This window comes from Seriola aureovittata, chromosome 11 (assembly GCF_021018895.1).
Source record: "Seriola aureovittata isolate HTS-2021-v1 ecotype China chromosome 11, ASM2101889v1, whole genome shotgun sequence".
Taxonomy (NCBI): Eukaryota; Metazoa; Chordata; class Actinopteri; order Carangiformes; family Carangidae; genus Seriola; species Seriola aureovittata.
Genome location: NC_079374.1, coordinates 14956084 through 14974666, shown reverse-complemented (window position 1 = coordinate 14974666; position 18583 = coordinate 14956084). Strand labels below are relative to the sequence as shown.

Sequence of the window (18583 nt, the reverse complement as noted above, 5' to 3'; positions counted from 1 at the left end):
AGGCCCATGTCACTTTACAAACAAATCACTTTGCGCACAGCGCTCCTCATATTGTCCTAATTAAGAGCTGTCTAATTAAATTACAGCCTTGAGTTAACCAATGGCAGTACTTGTTTCATTAGCAAAGCAGGGAGAGTGATGGAAAGAAAATCCTTCCTGATTGCACGATAGTGTCAATTGGCTAATTTGCTGCCTTTGGTTCCTCAAGTCATAGCAAGGCGTTTTCATAGTGTTAGATTAGGAAAGGCGTGCGCAAACGCTTGTGATATAGGTTGAGCTAATAGTGGCTTCCTATTGAGCTATGCAGGTCGAGAATTGCATCTCGCCAGCGAGTGATCTCTCCAAGAAATTTATGAATGTGGGCAGTGGCTTTTCGAGCTCCGATGGATCAGAGCTTTCGTTACAGGACCATCCTATTATATCTGCGAGTGACAACCTGGAGAGAAGTTCACCTCTGAAAAAAAACTCTAGGGAGATGACGAATCAGTCAGAGGCAGACAATTTTCCCGACTCCAAGGACGCATCAGGGGACGTCCAGAGGGGCAAACTCTCTCCTGATCTTCACGGAGTCTCTGACATCCGTCATAATTTCGATGGATCTGCAGGAGAAAGGTGCATCTTTTCTCCATCTACCCAGCCGCAGCCAGTCTCAGCAGCTCCCAGTGCCATGTTTCCTTACCCGAGCCAGCATGGACCAGCGCACCCGGCTTTTTCTATTGGAAGTCCCAGCCGATATATGGCCCATCACCCGGTCATAACCAATGGAGCTTACAACAGCCTTCTGACCAACACTTCTCCTCAAGGCTACCCGACAGCGGGCTACCCTTACGCGCAACAGTATGGACACACTTACCAAGGAGGAGCTTTTTACCAGTTCTCTTCGGCGCAAGCAGGACTGGTTCCGGGGAAAGCGCAGGTGTATTTGTGCAACAGGGCCCTGTGGCTGAAGTTTCACAGACACCAAACAGAAATGATCATCACAAAGCAAGGACGGTAAGTTCGCGCACACGGGCTGATCTATCATACACCTGCAGAATTAGTCAATTTTTGGCTTCACCACTGTGAAGCTTTTGTTTTTAAAGTTGTAATGGATCTCTCTTAGAATCAAATCCCTATTCTCCCCAGCTAAAAAAAAAAAAAAAGGATATCGGACCTGACATGTGACCCATGCAAGCTGATAAGAAAACGGGGAATCGAATCTGATTTTCCTGCATTTTTTCTTTCTTTCTTTTTTTAGTTATGGAGGCGTTTTCTAAATCTGTTTCTTTATTTTTCCACAGACGAATGTTCCCATTTTTAAGCTTCAACATTTCTGGCCTTGATCCAACTGCTCACTACAATATATTTGTGGATGTAATACTTGCGGATCCAAATCACTGGCGATTTCAAGGGGGGAAGTGGGTGCCATGTGGGAAAGCAGACACAAATGTAATAGGTATCATACTTTTTTTTTTAATTATTACATTTATTGCACATTCATTGCACAAATAAATTAAAAAATCGTTTGTTTAAACCACAGCAAGTGGTTAGAAATTCAGATTTAAGATTTTGGTGGAAAACTTAATTCTTTAATAATAATCAATCAAATATATTGTCTCATTTTTCTGTTCTTTGTATATTCTTATAGGAAATAGGGTTTACATGCACCCGGACTCACCAAACACCGGTGCGCACTGGATGCGTCAAGAAATATCATTTGGAAAGCTAAAGCTTACAAACAATAAAGGTGCCTCCAACAACACGGGGCAGGTAATGCAACATTATATCCAATGATTCAATAACAATTATTTTTTTGCACAATTAATGTAATATCAGTTGGAAATATGCAATGACTAATGATGATTATTTTTCATTTTGAGGGCGTTTACTATTACTATTACTCACTGTATCATTTTCAGCGCAACAATGCTTTCGGTTTTATTATAATAAAGATTTACAAAAAAAAAAAAAACTAAGGTAGATCTGTTTAATATGATGTTTTAATCGTTAATCAAAAGTTTGAAAGTAAGTTTCTTTTAACCGGATCTCCAGATGGTGGTTCTCCAGTCTCTTCACAAGTACCAGCCCAGGCTCCATGTGGTGGAAGTAAACGAGGATGGGACAGAGGACACGAGCCAACCGGGAAGAGTCCAGACTTTCACCTTCACAGAAACGCAATTCATCGCCGTCACAGCTTACCAGAACACCGATGTACGACCGCGTGATATCCGACACCACACTGCAAATTCACACCCTGACAAGTCTATCGCATTTTTACATTTTATTTTTATCTTAAAACAAAACATAACAAAGTGGATTTAAATACAAATCGAGAAAAAAAAGTCTCACATTCTAACAAGGGGTTGATAGTGAATGACCTCATCCCACACACACACACACACACACACACACATACACACACACACACACACACATACACACACACGCGCGCACACACACACAGTTCTAAATAAAGAAAATATTTTGGGATTGACTCTGCAGTGCTCTAATCTCCATGCACAAGTCTTTGTCTTTCTAATGAATCCATCCTCTTTCCACAGATTACGCAACTAAAAATTGACCACAACCCGTTTGCTAAAGGATTTCGGGACAACTATGACACGTAAGATAATCCTGTTTTCCTCTTTAGTTTTTTTTTTCTTTCTTTTTTTCTTTTTTAATTCAGTTGTAATATTGTTTCACGTTGCTGTGATTTCATTCTAAAAACTTTTTTACAATCAGACTATTTCTCATTAAAAGGGTTAAATGCACTTCTATAATTCTTCTACAGTAAATATCCTATTTACTGATTTATAAAAAAAAATCTTATTCAAATTAGAGGGGGCTCATATGATTTCGAAAATGAATCGATTTTGTATTGATTGCAAATGAAACAAGGAGTTTTCATTTTTCATTTTAACCGATAGGAATGACTGTGGACATATTTGAGAAAAAAACAACAAAAACAAAAAACATTATTAACCAAATATTCTTTAAAGACGTTCCGTTATAATCTGTTCATTCATGTAACTTCGACTTGTTTGCATGTTGAAGATTTATATTGATATCTTAATGATAAGCGATGGAAAATATAATTTAACATATTGATGTTTTTTTCATTGTGTAAGGCAGTTGAAATGTTTTTACCTCCTCTCTAAAAGAAGGGAGATTTCTTCTCTTACTAGATGTGATATTCCACACTAAATAAATGAACTGGTCAAATGGATCCTACATATCTTTGATTTCTAGATGACCAGCTATAGAGCACAGTGTAGTTGCTGAATTGTTTCTCTGTTTTTCTCTCCATCTTTTCAGTGTCTACACAGGCTGCGACATTGACCGCCTAACTCCATCACCGGGTGACTCTCCGCGTTCACAGATCGTGCCGGGTGCGAGATATGCCATGCCTAGCTCTTTCCTGCAGGACCAATTTGTCAGCACTTATGCCAAATCTCGCTTTCACCCTGGCGTGGGGACTGGTCCTGGCACGGAGCGCAGCGTCCCACTCGGCAACAGCTTGCTATCCCCGCAGCAAACCGAGGAGCCCACTGTTGCCACCCCCCCGCAGCGATGGTTTGTCACCCCTGCCAACAACCGACTGGACTTTGCTGCCTCGGCATACGACGCCGCTGATTTCGCCGGTAACGCGGCCACCTTGCTGTCCTACGCAGCGGCCGGAGTTAAGGCTCTTCCCCTGCCGACTGCAGGCTGCTCCAACCGGCCTCTTGGCTATTACGCAGACCCATCAGGCTGGGGAGGACGCACGCCGCCGCAGTACTGTGGCGTAAATAGCAAATCCAGCTCGGTCTTTTCCTGCTGGCCCGCTAACTCAATCGGTGCCAGAGCGGGCACCAACTACCTGGCCGAGGAGGGAGACTCCATCCCGACGGAGAGATCACCGATCGGCAGCTCTGAGGAGGCCAAACCCAAAGACATGACATCTGAGTCAAGCTGGATAGAGACGCCGTCCTCCATTAAGTCAATTGATTCGAGTGATTCTGGTATCTTTGAACAGGCGAAAAGGAGAAGAATCTCACCGTCTGCCACGCCGGTTTCAGAAACGGTGTCCCCGTTAAAATCTGAGCTACTGGCACCGAGAGAGTGTGAAAAGAACTGCACAAAGGACATTGGTTATTACAGTTTCTATCCTCACAGTTAAAACGAAGAAAAAACTCTATCTATCTATCTATCTATCTATCTATCTATCTATCTATCTATCTATCTGTCTATCTATCTATCTATCTATCTATCGGTTCATCAACAATAAAAGAAAAAGATAATAAGAACTGCCACCTCCTCAGTTAATGGCCAAAGTGTAAATTCTTCCTCTACTGACTGTTCAGCCCTATCATGGGTTGGGCACTTTCTATTCACACTGTTAAATCAAAAATACAAACACTGTAATTATGAAAATAATGTACATACTACTGGACATTTGGTGATAGTGATTGGATGTACACAAAATAGATTAAATCTGATTAATTCTGTTAAGTAGCCTAAACTGTTAGTAAAAAAAGAAAAAGAAAAAAAAAGACATTGAGGATCTGTACATGAAATGTTCTTGTGTAGCATATACTGGCATAATAATCTCTGTCAGTGAAAAAAAAAACAAAAAACAATGTATTTTGTACTTTATCAAAGCTGTAGGCTACCAAAAGTTTATGACGATCACTGCTACATTCATGATACATGTGGTTAAAGAAGTTATAAATGTTGGTTAATGTAGACTTAGGGTCTTATTTATTTATTTATTCATTTCAGATGGTTATTTTTCATAGCCTGTACGCTCTGCTGTTGTGAAAATCTCTGTATCTGCTGTAACGTGATTGAAACATAATAAACGATGTTATCATCTGGACAAGTAAGAAATGTTTTATTCAGTATGAAAACCGACATACATTTGGTTATTTATCTTTAAAAAGGCAAAGAGTTTATATTTGGCAAATTTTCATGAACGCATCATTTTTCCACAAATACGAAGCGGTTGAATTATGCGGCCGTGAAACGGGTGATTAACGAGTTAATGATCCCAATCACACACTCACAAACTCTCTGAGGCTCCGCGAGACTTTTCCTTCAAATTGGAGAGCGTGCGAAGAAAACAGGCTACCGGTGGTTTCAATACAATTCAAATTCAATAATGAGGGACTTCACAAACGCACAGCAAAAAAGTTCAATCAAAGAGGGAAAAAAAATAATGCGAGATTAATAATGGGAAACACTGTGTACGGAGCGAGACTGTACAATGTCTATGATATCCTCCATAATTCAAAGTGATTCAAGTGGTATTTATTATTATTAATGATAACCCTGATGTCCCTACCTGACTGAATGGATCTGCCTATAGACTGACTCAACAATAATTTTGCTGCAGCAGCTGGTTAGAATGAATTTGGCATTTCCATAGTTTGCCAAGAAATTTAGGAGGGTGAAAACTTTTGTGTGTGTGTGCGTGTGCGTGTGTGTGTGTGTGGTCATATCTGAAAAACTGTGAAGTTGACAAGTTTTCTGTCCAACGTCTAAAGGAAGTGACACATGAAACGAAAGTCTCGATTGTGTGAAAATGTGCACAGACCCGCAGCAGCCGGGGGGGTGGGGTGGGGTGGGGGAACCAACAACACGTGATTTTATAAAATATGTGGTGAAAGTGCGAAATCTTTTCAAATATAATTGATTGCACATTGATTGGTTAATTGCCGATTGAATCATTAAACCTCTGTTTATGCTCTGTCTTTTTTAATAGCGTAATTTGAAAAATGATTGAACACTGATACCAAATTAATGAAGTTAAGAATACATATAATTAAAGCTGACGCATAATAAAGTCAGTGTGCGCTTAATTGGAATTTCAGTGTGAAGGAGATGCTCACAGCTGTCGATAAGAGCTGTGCTATTTAGCTTGTCACAAAGAGTGTGTGTATGCGTGTGTGTGTGTGTGTGTGTGCACACGCTCACTCTGACAGGCAGCGATGGGCCTTCCCAGGGATAAACAGCAGATGGCGATAAATGAATGCAGGTCCTGTGATCGAGCAGCTCCTCAGTTTGTGGCTCGGGGATCTCGGGAGGTCAGAACAGTCCAGGGGCAGCTATGAGGAAGCGCACGGATTTTTTTAAATTACCATTTATTAATAATAACTTCTATTTATGTCTCAATTATAGAGCCTAACTGCGGTTTTCCTCTGGATTCAACCACACATGGATTGTGATTTACACCAGATGGCGGCACTTCACTATTATTAAAGGGATCCCTGCTGTTAACAGGACTCAGAACTGCGGTGCCAAATGTGTTTTCAACAGCAATCCCCAAGCTCTAATGAACACCACCAACAGGCTTGTAAACACACTCTCTGACAATAATAAAAAAAAAAAGTAAAACTATAAGAACTCACAAGTCAAGTCACAGTTCAAACACCAATGTGAAAATAACAAAAACATTTTTTTCATCTGCTGGCATAGGTGGCTGGAATACCTGCACTCAGTTGGACTAAATGAGATGTGTGTAGGCCTGGTCATCCTCAGGTTCAGTAACTTCAATACAATCCATGGGCACTTATTTGTCTTTCAACAATAATATAGCTATTGGTCCTCAGAGGGAGGTAGAGGAGGAAAGGTGGAAATGTGCCAACAACACAGCGACCACTGCCTTTGACGCTGGGGGTGAAAGGTGATCATTTAAAGACAATTTAAGACAATAATAAATGTCTCTCTCAGACTTAAAATTATGAAATCCTTTCACATCTCTAAGAATTTGGCCTTGATCCCTTTGTGTGCATTGCCCTGAGTTTCACTATTTTTATTCACAGAGATATTCTACATGCGGCTTTGATTTAGCAGTAATACAGCAGTAATACATCGTCAACACAGATCTATTGCTTTCCATACTTCGTTCATTTTAAGGTTGGAGGAAAATGCCTGAGAGGACTCAGATAGGCAGCTGTATCAGAGTCATACAAGTATTAATTTTATCCTTTAACACAAATCCCCGGAGAATTTGTAAAAAGTATTTGCAGTTGATTTTTTTTTATTTTAATTTTTTAAAATTAGTATCTAATAGTTTTCTGTGCCTGTTTTTTTTGGAGTTCGATTTCTATGAACTATGAGTGAGACACTGTGTGGAAAAGGAGAGTCGGGCTGCAGCTTTTTCTGCTAAAATAGTCCTCATGAGTAAGTCTATCCCCACTGAGTCACAATATGAAATATTTGTATAACCTGTAACATCAAATCGTTTGGAGAGAAACACGGTCTCTGCTGACTTCAGTAGCCTAATGTTTTCTGCCTTCATCATATGTCAGTCTTCATCCCCTCTGTCTGAAACAAAGGCTGAACATTTCAGGAGTGACGCGTCCACGTCAGCTATGCGCATATATTTATTTTTTTTATGAAGTGGGACAGCGTCTGAGAAGCGTTAATCATCTCCGAGCTGCTGAGCGACGCCGATTTAAACATGTGAGCGGCTGTGTGGTCGCTCAGTCACTGCCGCACCTGACAGGGATTTACACACAGCGTAGAGCTCTGCTCCATCCCTCTGCTGCCGTGAAGCGCTGAGAGAGAAGATCATGGACACCACGGACCAGGGTGCTCAGATAGAGCCGCTGCTGCCATCGGTAAAGAGCACTGATCTCTTGGGACAAATATTTACTTATGTAGATTAATATGTCAAGCTTAATCAGTGTGCTATATAGGGGTGGGGGGGTGGAGAAATGTAAAAGATGCTCCAGGAGGCAGACGCAGAGTGTTAAAGTCAGTATCCTTCCACAGGTGATGATACAGCTGCTCACTGTGGAGCTTTTACCCGCATAGCTCTAGATACTCACTCAACAGAAAATGACTTTGTCTTTTTAATCAAGAGCAATGACAGTGTGTCAGCTTTCAACATGCTGGTGCTGCAATATTGATTGAAATCTTATTCATTTAGTGAAGCCAAAATGTGAGTTCATCTTTAGAGGCATGATGAGAAAGTTACTTTCACTACCAGGAGGTAGGAGGTTTCAATGTGATGCAGTTTAACAGTAGAACATTTATGCTGTAGCAGTGATTGAGTGAGGTCCCATTATATTGTGCTATATAATTTTAAACAAATCGCTATTGTGACAGATGTCCTGTTAATATAGTAAATTCAGACAGAAGTGACCTTGTGTCATCTCCTCATGTAAATACACTTGGTTAGATTAAAGTTCATGTAAAATGCAGTAAATGTATCATGAGAGGATGCTGCTCTGTCATAGCTGCCCAAATGCAAACGGGGGCAGCTCACACACAGATATCCTCACAAAGTCAAGTGCTATTTTAACATTTTCTTTTGGAGAAATTCTTAGATCCAATCCAGATAAAAGAAAATAAAGTCTCTCAGGGGATGTTCTCAAAGAGAAGTATAGGCCCATTCCCATTGGTCTTTGCTGATCACTCTGGAGGAGATTTGTTGTCATTATCCATTTGCTGTTTACATCAAAACAGATTTTTCCATTTAGCCGATGGTTTTAGACTCACAGGCTTTTGGTACTACTTTAGTGGCTTTGGCTTCAAAATGTTGGGTCACAACGTGACCTCGAAAGTCATTTAAGAATTTAAAAATAACATTTCAGTGTTAATCTTTATCTGATGTAGAGAAAAATATGTTCAAATGTGAAAATGTTTTGGGCGGTTGATTCCTAAAGTTTGGAACTTTCTAGATTACACTGAATAAAACTGCTAAATATTCATGAACCTTCTATCTGTTGAACTAAAGTGATGTTTTTTTAATCTTTCAGGTGAATTCTTCCTTTGTCTCATCAGTTGGGCGTAGAAGTTTGGTGAGTTACATTCCCTAGATTTTATGGTTTCTGTTACCACAAGGATCAAAGTTAGAATTAAAAACTAATGTGCATTTGTTATTGCAATTGATTTTTCTTTGATCAAATTCTCAAGAGGGCAAGGGCAAGTAGAAGACAGGCTCACTGGTGGAGCTGCAGAAACAGTTCCCTTGGTGTGACCAAGTTGATTCAATTCTACATGACAAGCTTTTCTTTATCTTTACAGTATGGAGAGAGACAAGGCTCAGTATGAACCAGGCTTAGTCTTTGATAAGATGCTGCTGGGCAGCAGCACTGATGTCATAGCTATAATCTCGTGAGTCTGGTTGCTCTGTTGATAGATGCTCAATCACAAATTACTGCTGTTTGACACACCAGAAGGGCATCAGTATTTATCAGGCATGGTATGAACCAGGGCAGCAGGAATTTGCGCTGCAGAGCTCAGCTTTTAGACTGCGTTGCACTCCGACTAAACTGATAATGGAAAAAGACACAGAGGGAAAGCTCATGCATCCTGAAAATTCAGAGGCTCCTTGGCTCTTCAAATATCAGGTAGGACAAGACTTGACCCCTAGGGATCTTCACTGTTCTGACACGATGGAGTTAATATTCTAATTGTTGTGGTTAACAGAGGGGAAGGTGTATGCTTTCTCAGGTCAGAATTCCAGGACAGTTTCTATAGATATCGTTCTCTCTACTTGTCCAAAATGAGTAAAGCCTGATAAAACTGTGCAAAAGTAAAAAAGACCTTTTTCCTGCTGACCACAATTGATGTATCTTAAGAAGGAGGAAGGCAGGATAATTAAAGGAAGCAGATATTGAGTTTGACAAAATGAGGTTTTCAAAGCTGTAAAACACCTTAGATAGCAGCTCTGAAAAAAATAGGATTAACGTGTCCTCTTACAGGATGTTGAAGTTTATAGCAGAAATATTTAAGGATTACAGTGCATTCTGCGCCCCATGAAAGCCTGTGCAGTTCATGACATTGCTGCAACTGATGGCTCCAAAGTTGACACAGCTCTCTGTAGGGATCAGATCCAGGAATGTCCCACATCCTGTGATATCACTTCAGCTGCACAGCTAGCCAGTCCTTTAGCATGATTTTGATGGTGAGTAGTTGATCATTAGTCTAAAAAGCAGCAGTGGGCTTTAGTTTTGCCTGAGCTGTGAGTGGACCTATATACTTGTACTACACTGGAAACAAATTAAAGGAAAAGCCTCAAAAATGAGTGGGGAGACAGGGTGACAGTGCCCCCAACCATAGGGAATGAGGGATCAGTGAATGGTTTGATGAGTATGATGTGAATCAGATGCTGTGGCCTTCACAGTCACCAGTTCTCAACCAAATTGAACACCTGTGGGAGATTTTGGGTCAACATGTTAGCGCTCTCTACCACCACCATCAAAACATCAATGAAAAATATTTCCTGAAAGAATAGTGTTCATCTCTCAAGTAGAGTTTAGACAAGTAGAATCAATGCCAAGGAGCTTTAAAGCTGTATTGACAGCATGTGGTGGCCCAACACCATGCTAAGACACTTTATGTTGGTTTTCCTTTGATTTGTCACCTGTCTATATATACAACACTTTTCTTTGGATTCCTATTTTTCTTATATATCTTGACAATGTAGTTCATTGATCTGATCTAATTCAGATCAGAGACCATTTTTCACTCGGGTGTATGAAAATAGTATCAATCAATCAATCAATCAATAGTATCAATCTGCTATGGGTATGTTCCAACAGGTGTTAACATCCTTGTATCCATTTGTCCAGTCGACCCATTTAAACAGCACAAAAACATAAAACAGCTTAGTGTACGAGTCATGGCAGCCCCTTCAAGTGGATATCTGTTTTGAGAGGGCTTAACTGATTATGGTGCACTTATTCAAAAATATAGGGGTACAATATACAAGCTCTTCCCAAAAGGATGCATTTTAATTTATATTGAAGGTGCTGGATATTATACAATGTTTAAAATGTTACTATTGTGTGTCAGCACAGAACACAATTAATATAGGCTAATGTGGCTGGAGCTTTAGTAACAAATACTGGCAGTTTAATCTGAGCATGGATGTTGATCCATGCCCTGTGTATTTTTAGACAGATTATCAACATCAGCCAAGTGGCCTGGCCAGCCCATGTGGCACTGCAGATGTGACCAGCAGCGACCTTCACTATCAAAATGCTTTGATGGTCATCTGGTGGTCAAGATGGCTCAGGGAAAAGCTGGTAGCAAGCATTTGACAGGATAAAAATACCTACTGTAATAAGTGCTCTAAATCTGTTTGGCTCTATTGAGGAACAGCCAACCCTAAAAATTTAGCACATCTCACTTCAGCACTTAGTAAAGGCAGTTATGTGTTTGTTTTGCTTCCTGAATCCTAGCTGATGCTGGTTGGATTTGCAGTGAATGGCAGTGTCAAATGAGTTTTGCACTTAAGTCCATACTTCTGGCGCACTAATCAACACCAGCACAGTGCCCAGCTCTAATACGGAATCATGTGTTAATGTCATATTAATGTTTATTCATCACACATCTCACAGATTGTTCTGTTCACATCACAGCAGTTATTTGATGAAAGCTTGTAATAGTAATATTGTAGCGTCCCTAAATAATGAAGCTACGGGTCTTGAGCTTATTTCAGCAGTACTTTATTCGTTCACTTAACACAGGCTACTGTAGGTCGTAGCCAACGCCAAAACAACAAACCCTTAATGCTTTCACCGTGTAATCTCAGCGCTTTTCACAACTTCAACAACTCCCGCCGTAGACTAGCTCTCGCTTCCCAGATAACAGCCACAACAACAACCTGTCCCCCACACTATCAGCCAATCACAGGTATGTTGTCTCACATCAATCACTGTCATAGGTTGTTGAGATAACTGACAGGCTTCACACCCTCTAAGCATAACACACATTCACTGACAACCTGTAAAATTATACAATTATGAGCCATTTCTACCTTAACTGCACTTAACATCCTTAACACAGTAACCTTATAACAGAACAGTTACATTAACATGTCACCCGGTCCGTTACAATATTCTTGATCTTATTATATGTATTTATTCATTGTTCACATTCTTAAGACTTCTCAGATCAAACACGTAAAAGTATACAATGTAACTAAAGGCTATAGTCTGTTGTCTGCAGTGGCAGCTGCTCAGTCTGTCAGTGGAACACTTAAGTCCAGAGAGAACTACTGGATTCTCATGACAAGTGGTAAAGACATTCATGGTCCATAGAGGATCAATCCCAAAGACTCTGGAGATCCTGAGTCAGATCACAGTTTCCCCATAGACCGTGTATAAAAATGAACGTAGCCTCCGTGAGATTACTTATTGGTTTGTTAAGAGCAGTTTTGGATGAGCTGCACCGCCGTCGCCATCTTGGTTGAGCTAGACTCCACCTGGGTGGGCCGTGTGAGGAGCAGAGACTTTGGTGCATGACGTTTTAATAACTGCCGCAAGCATTTACTCCCGTTAGCATCGTTAGCACAGCTGGGCGTCTGGACATCTTGCTCAAAAGCTAAACCATGGCTAATGCCTTTGCTGGCTAATTAACTATTAAACAAGCTAAGCTAACAAGCCAGGTATGGTGAGTGTAGACACCAAGATCTGCTCACTAGTGTTGACATAAATAAAATATATGTACTACAGTTTCACTCACCTCAAAAGGCAGGAGCAGATGTTCACGTTTGTCTTCAAGCTCGTCAAACCACAGTGTTTGTCCGATATTTCCATGAAAAATCTTCCAAACATCACAAACACGGCCGAGCGGTCATTGACTAGCCCTCGAGTTAGCTAAGGTGACGCCGGGTCGATAGCAAGCGTCTAGCCAACAGTGAGGCTCCCACCTGTCACTTAAAGTGGCCATGCATAACTTTAAGCGTTAATACCATTTAAATGGGTGAGTTATATAAAAATTCTCCCCTCGTACAGTTGTCATGAAGTGGGAAATTAGCTACAGAAACCAAAACCGTTCTGTGACAGGCTGTGAACTTGTACATTGCTGCTTTTGAGTTGGCCATTTTAATAAGGCAGCCTATAAAGACTGACTCGCTTTTGGAGCCAACTTCAAGTTGCCAATCGAGTAACTGCAGTTTTTGGCACTTCCGTGCTAACTTCTGTTTTCAGCCTACGGATGCCCCGGAAGTTGTCGCTTGAGTTTCACGTGTCCAGTTAGCTTGTCATCTTAACATGTTGCTAAATTTTGCATGCTAGAATCAAAGGTTAGTGAAATGAGGGTAAAAGCAAAAGTTGAACGCAGTCAATTGGTCTACTGACTTGCCGGAGTCTTTCTTGTCATTGTGAAGTTGTAAGCCACGAAATCCCTGCAACCTGTGAAGAAATGATGGATAACCCCTTGTAAAACTTCAGATTGCTTTAACAATTCGGCTTGTGTACTGATAAAACAGACAAGATATAACATATTAATCAGTGGCTGGATTTTGTTCCCCTTGACAGAGCATGAGCGTATTTCCCAGAATGCTGAATTACTTTTTGAAGGAATATCATGGCATTTCCCCTGGCAGCCCCATTGAACCAACTTAAAAGATATTAGAATACCACCTATCTCTTATTTTCTCATCCACCAAACAATTTTAATATTTTATAGTGTCATGAATTATAGCCACTAGCATGGCTCTAGACATTTACTTCTCCACTACTACTGTAAAGTTCAGCCTCTCAAGCTTTTAGAAATTACTTTCATAGCATCGTAGTAACCCAGATTTAAATGTTTTTGTATTCATTATTATTGTTATGATTAGCCTATTATAAGCCTCTTCATGTACCTCTGGAGTGGTTATGTCACCTTTGTCTGGTGCTCTCTTCAGCGTGGCCATTCACAGTTTAAGGCTGTACAATTTAGCTGTGAATGTTCATGGTGAGTTGTGGTAGTATGTTCAGATTTGTAAAGGAATGTTGAAAAACTATAAAACTTTCATGATTAACCTACATTTGTTTTTTTTTGTTTTTTTGTTTTTTAAGAAAATAAGCACAAGCAGGTGTTGAAACTCTATCCTTGCATGTGCACCAGTAAATGACAAATAAACATTTCTCCTGGTTTTACCAATTCTCTCGTACCCCCTCCTCCCCCTCATATTCTTTCTCTGTGATTACATAAGCAGGCCAACATTCACACCACACAATGAGAGTCTAAGTCGTCTCCTGATATGGCAATGTTTGTCTCTCAGTCTGTCATGCTGCATTTCTCTTGTTGAGCAGTCAAAAAATTGTAGCTAGTTTTGGTAACTGCTCATTAACTGCTGTCACATGTGGAACGAGCAGCTTAGTGATGCTGTTGTACAGGAAGGTTCATAGGAAATGCTCAAACAGCTTTATGACATTTGCAGGGGTCATTCAGTATTCTCTTCTGTAATCTGACAAAAGCTCTGCACTGAGGATTATGCCTTTTTTTTCTTTTTTTTTTGCTCCCTGGTATTTCCACGTTTGAAGGTCTGTATGGACCAGTGCTGTTCTCTTAATTTCAGCTGCAGTGAAAAAGTAAATTCATCATCATATCAACAATTCTATTTATTTTGGAATATACAATAGTTTAATGAATTGTTGTTATTAAATTTCTCCACCAGTTAAGAACAAATGTGGTGGTAGGGGTGGTAGAAGAAAGATTGCTAGTGATTTAAAATTTAAAAATTTTTTTTTTTTTGGCAACAATATAAAATAAGTAACAAGAAAAGAGCCACTTTAGAAAAATACTATCTTACTTTTTCTAACTTTTTCAAAATAAAGTCAAGCGATGATTCAACTTTTGAACTGAGGTTCCATTTACAACAAAGCACAGGTCACTGCAAAGGGAGCACCTTGAACAGCAGCAAAACTTTAATTGTAGGTGGGTAATTTATTGTTCCCATCATAAAAAGCTTTTGTTTGGACTAAGATACTCTTCAAGATGAGTTGTGCAATTAGTTTCCATGGAAACCATGCTATTCTGTGGGATAATGTGTTTGTTCATAATGCCCCCAACTGTGAGGGAACACCAAGTCAACAAACATTTTATCACATGTTATATTCAGAATACATCAGTATACTGGAAGTTATGTTGTATCATGATCCAGTTCCAGCTGTGTGCTTGATCAGAAACCGTATTGAATAGTGCTTATAATATCATTGTATAGAATATGTGATCGTGTGTTTATCAATGTGTCCAACAGAGGAACGACGATGAGGCTGTGGTGGACAGAGGAGGAGCACGGTCCCAACAGGGAACCAACTTTGAGCAGGAAGATCTTGAAGGTACCTTGACTGACACTGAATGCGTCAGGAACACAAAGAGCTTGAAGCACTAAAAGGCTGCTGCAGCTGAGTCCGCCCACTCTGTCCTCGCAACTGCTGCAGTCCTCTTGACAGCTTTTTCATAGTTAAAAGATAAGAGCAGAGTGGGAGGCAGAAACTGTGGGTGAGATGAATTCACATCAGTAATTTTATAAGCACTGAAAAACATGGATAATCACAACAAAGATACAAACAGTACCACTGAGTAACTTGAGTAAACTGCTCCCATCTGTATCTGCAGAGGGGCTGTCACGATATCACATTTACACTACACGATTATCATGGCCAAAAGAATTCACAATAACAATAATATTATTGCAACATCTATAGAAAATTAGTAAAAAAGACTTTAACTTTGTTTATTGAGTGTTTTGTCTCTTTTTTGGCAAATGAATTGGACTCAAATACAAGTGTAGGGAGTTGGCGAGAGAGTCCATAACCATAACTGTACAAAAGCATACAAAAAGAACAGTTACACTTAATGGATAGTGATATTGGCAACCGTATGAACTCATAAACAAAAAAGTCTAACATCTGCCATCACAGTATTATTGGATATTATTAGCACAATAATCAACATTTTATTTATTTTTTAAAAATATAATCGTTATCATCAATAGCGGTATATTGCAACACCCCTAATCTGCAGACACAGATAGTGATGCGCAGCTATTGAGATGCTGAGATGAATTTGTTTTAGACGTGTAAGCGTTTGTAAAAAGGATTACACTGTGTGTGGCATTTCTTTAAAGAATGCAACTATATTAAACCCAAATTGAATGCACCAAAAATAAAATAAAAATTGAAAAGGTTTGATGTGTTTCAATAGCCAATACAGTGATTTTCTTTATTGACAATAAACAACATCCTATGTCCTGTGCATTGGTAGTGACGTGTTTTGGCTTTAAACTTCAAAAAGAAAAAGCCATACCTTAATTAATTACTTGTTTTATGCCTATGTCTAATATTTTGTTATAGCTGTAGCAGTCATACTGGAGAGCACTGTATATACTCTATGTGGTTGTTTGAATCCTCGTATCATACTGGAGTGAGCTGAGTGGGTTGACTTATGACTGCAGAAAAAGATACACTCTCGCTTCTTTTTCTCTCCATCTCGCTCACACAGTCTCAAACACAAACTTTCGACACACAAACACAGTTGTGCAAGGCATTTAAATTGTAAAAACAAAGGATACACAAATTAGCAACCAGGCAACGCAATTTCACACAGCTGCAGGCTGTGCACATAACCAAGATAATTTACAAACAAAGACACAAACACAAATCCCTGACTAGATAATTGCAACATTTTGCACATCATTTATTTGATCTGTAAATTCACACTTTCATTGTCATGGAAATACAGTATATACAGTAGTTCCTTTACTATAGTTTATATACTGTCATCTTAAATGCCTCTGCTGACCAAGAATACTAATACTACTTATTACTATACTATACTTTTGTCTGTAGAGTTCATGAAATGCCCTTTTCTTTTTACTGGGGACAGGTTTATTTACAATGTAGATGTGGATTATTATGGCTTGTTCCTGTTCCTGTTTCCATTGTTTTTTAGTTAAGAAGTCAATATTAAATGTCTTCTTACGGAATCTTCCCAAATCTTCTTTGAAAACCTTAAAATTATAATAAAATAAAAGTTCTTTGTCATTAAACAGAACCAAACATCACTAGCAGAAAACCCTTCAATTACTTCATTTTCATGTCAACAAGGTAATTCTGACAAAGTTTTCATTGTACAGCTATAACAGGTGGTGTATAAACTGACACTCAGCGTGGTATGATAAATTATATAGTAGCAGTAAGCATCACATTATCACATATTATCTGTTCAGCAATGCACTTCATTAAAGTAAAACCACACAGGATGAAGCAGAAACCCGTGGTGAATAATAAAAAAGCTTAATAGAGTAATGCAAAGACGTAGTGCTTAACCATGATCAGTGAAATCCTAATAATTATCTGTAAAGCTTCTGAGAACACACACACACACAAACACACACACACACACACACACACAGACACACACACACACACACACACACACACACACACACACACACACACACACACACAGACACACACACGCACGCACACACACACACACACACACACACACACACACACACACACACACACACACACACACCTCAAGATAGTTGCCTTCTTTAACTGTTGTGGGACTTTTCCCCATGCAGGCCACAGGACTCTCTACATTGGGGTCCATGTCCCCTTGGGCAGTACCAGGCACCGCAGCCATCGCAGGCACCGTCACCATGGAAACAAGCACAGGAGGAAGAGCAGGGACCGGGCCCTCACCTTGGTTGAGGGTAGAGAGTCTCCTGTTTATGGTATTGGCCACAATCATGAACTTGTATGCATTATAGCATAGAAACATATTTCTTTCTACCTCATGTGATCTTAAGCTACTTGATATGATCATTTCAGTTTTGACCACTCATGCAATTCCTTATGTTCCCAGACACTCCCTCACAGAGAGTGCAGTTCCTGCTGGGAACTGAGGATGATGATGAGGAGCATATTCCTCATGACCTCTTCACAGAGATGGATGAGATCTGTGTGAGGGATGGAGAGGATTCTGAGTGGAGGGAAAGTGCCAGGTACTGTTAGACTGTCAAGTCACTGACATAGCATTTACACACAATCATGACCCACATGTCATTAATGAAAGCTGTGATTGAATGGACCTGTCATGTGGGTGATCCCACTTATACTGATGAGAGCTGTAGCTGTGTGTCTCATGTTTGTGTTTCCATTACGTTAAGTAATTGCATTTCACTGTTGCATAGAGGAATTCACTTCATGTTACTCTTTTTTTCTTTGATTCTTGTCAGCTTTAATAAAGCTGTAAAATATATTCATTATGTGAATTATGGTCTTCCGTTGAAATGGTAAATCAGACATATTTTATTTACAGCGATACCCTGATGAGAAGCAATAAGGAAAGTGGGACCCTGAACGAATGCGTGTTGTTGTTACAGCTAGAACAGATTGACGGCCAGTTTGCCGTCTGCTGGTCTCTCCTTACTGGAACTCACACTGCTGTTTCAGGTGGCTGAAGTTTGAAGAGGATGTTGAAGATGGAGGAGAGCGATGGAGTAAACCCTACGTAGCCACTCTTTCTCTACACAGTCTGTTTGAGCTGCGAAGCTGCATCATCAACAGCACTGTGCTGCTTGACATGAGAGCCAATACCATTGAAGAGATTGCAGGTAATTACAGCAACACGGAAGTTTCTCACTTAGATCCCTGACACATGAATGCAAGTAGCCTGTCTGTGTTTCCCTTAGACATGGTCTTGGACCACCAGGAGTTATACTCACCACTGGGGGATGAGCTCAGACAGAAAGTGCGGGAAACACTGTTGAAGCAGCACCATCACCAGAACCAGAAGAAGCTTGCTAACCGGCTACCAATTGTACGCTCTTTTGCTGACATTAGTCGTCGGACGTCGGAGCTCCACCTGGACAAGAATG

The 18583-nt window shown here is 40.0% G+C and overlaps 2 protein-coding genes and 1 long non-coding RNA gene across 5 annotated transcripts in view; 2 read left to right on the top strand and 1 right to left on the bottom strand.

The window, feature by feature from the left end:
* The first annotated feature begins 251 nt into the window (after positions 1-251).
* Positions 252-4838, top strand: tbr1b (T-box brain transcription factor 1b). The gene is made up of 6 exons (XM_056388817.1): positions 252-993; positions 1281-1435; positions 1628-1749; positions 2032-2190; positions 2541-2602; positions 3295-4838. Exons 1-6 carry the CDS (start codon positions 302-304, stop codon positions 4136-4138), a joined length of 2034 nt encoding a protein of 677 aa, XP_056244792.1. The 5' UTR covers positions 252-301; the 3' UTR covers positions 4139-4838.
* Positions 1962-12819, bottom strand: LOC130177253 (uncharacterized). The gene is made up of 3 exons (XR_008828992.1): positions 12442-12819; positions 5935-6065; positions 1962-2141 (listed from the first exon to the last, which is right to left on the bottom strand). It is a non-coding gene; the product is annotated as an uncharacterized LOC130177253 (long non-coding RNA).
* slc4a10b (solute carrier family 4 member 10b) overlaps positions 7188-18583 on the top strand; it is a 25302-nt gene continuing 13906 nt past the window's right edge. For 2 of the 3 annotated variants that reach the window (XM_056388813.1, XM_056388811.1), the window contains exons 1-7: positions 7188-7583; positions 8727-8768; positions 14948-15029; positions 17285-17437; positions 17569-17707; positions 18159-18319; positions 18398-18583. In XM_056388813.1, the coding sequence (XP_056244788.1) occupies positions 7536-7583; positions 8727-8768; positions 14948-15029; positions 17285-17437; positions 17569-17707; positions 18159-18319; positions 18398-18583 (811 nt within the window). In that variant the 5' untranslated portion in view covers positions 7188-7535. The remainder of the gene's footprint in view (positions 7584-8726; positions 8769-14947; positions 15030-17284; positions 17438-17568; positions 17708-18158; positions 18320-18397) is intronic. The other variant, XM_056388810.1, reaches the window with a different exon arrangement.

What these genes read in the sequence shown, in the direction of transcription:
- tbr1b (XM_056388817.1), top strand. Translation starts at nt 302, where the DNA reads ATGCAGGTCGAGAATTGCATCTCGCCAGCGAGTGATCTCTCCAAGAAA. An exon ending in CAGCTTACCAGAACACCGAT is followed by an intron (nt 2,191 to 2,540) that starts GTACGACCGCGT and finishes CTCTTTCCACAG; the next exon opens with ATTACGCAACTAAAAATTGA. An exon ending in TTTCGGGACAACTATGACAC is followed by an intron (nt 2,603 to 3,294) that starts GTAAGATAATCC and finishes CCATCTTTTCAG; the next exon opens with TGTCTACACAGGCTGCGACA.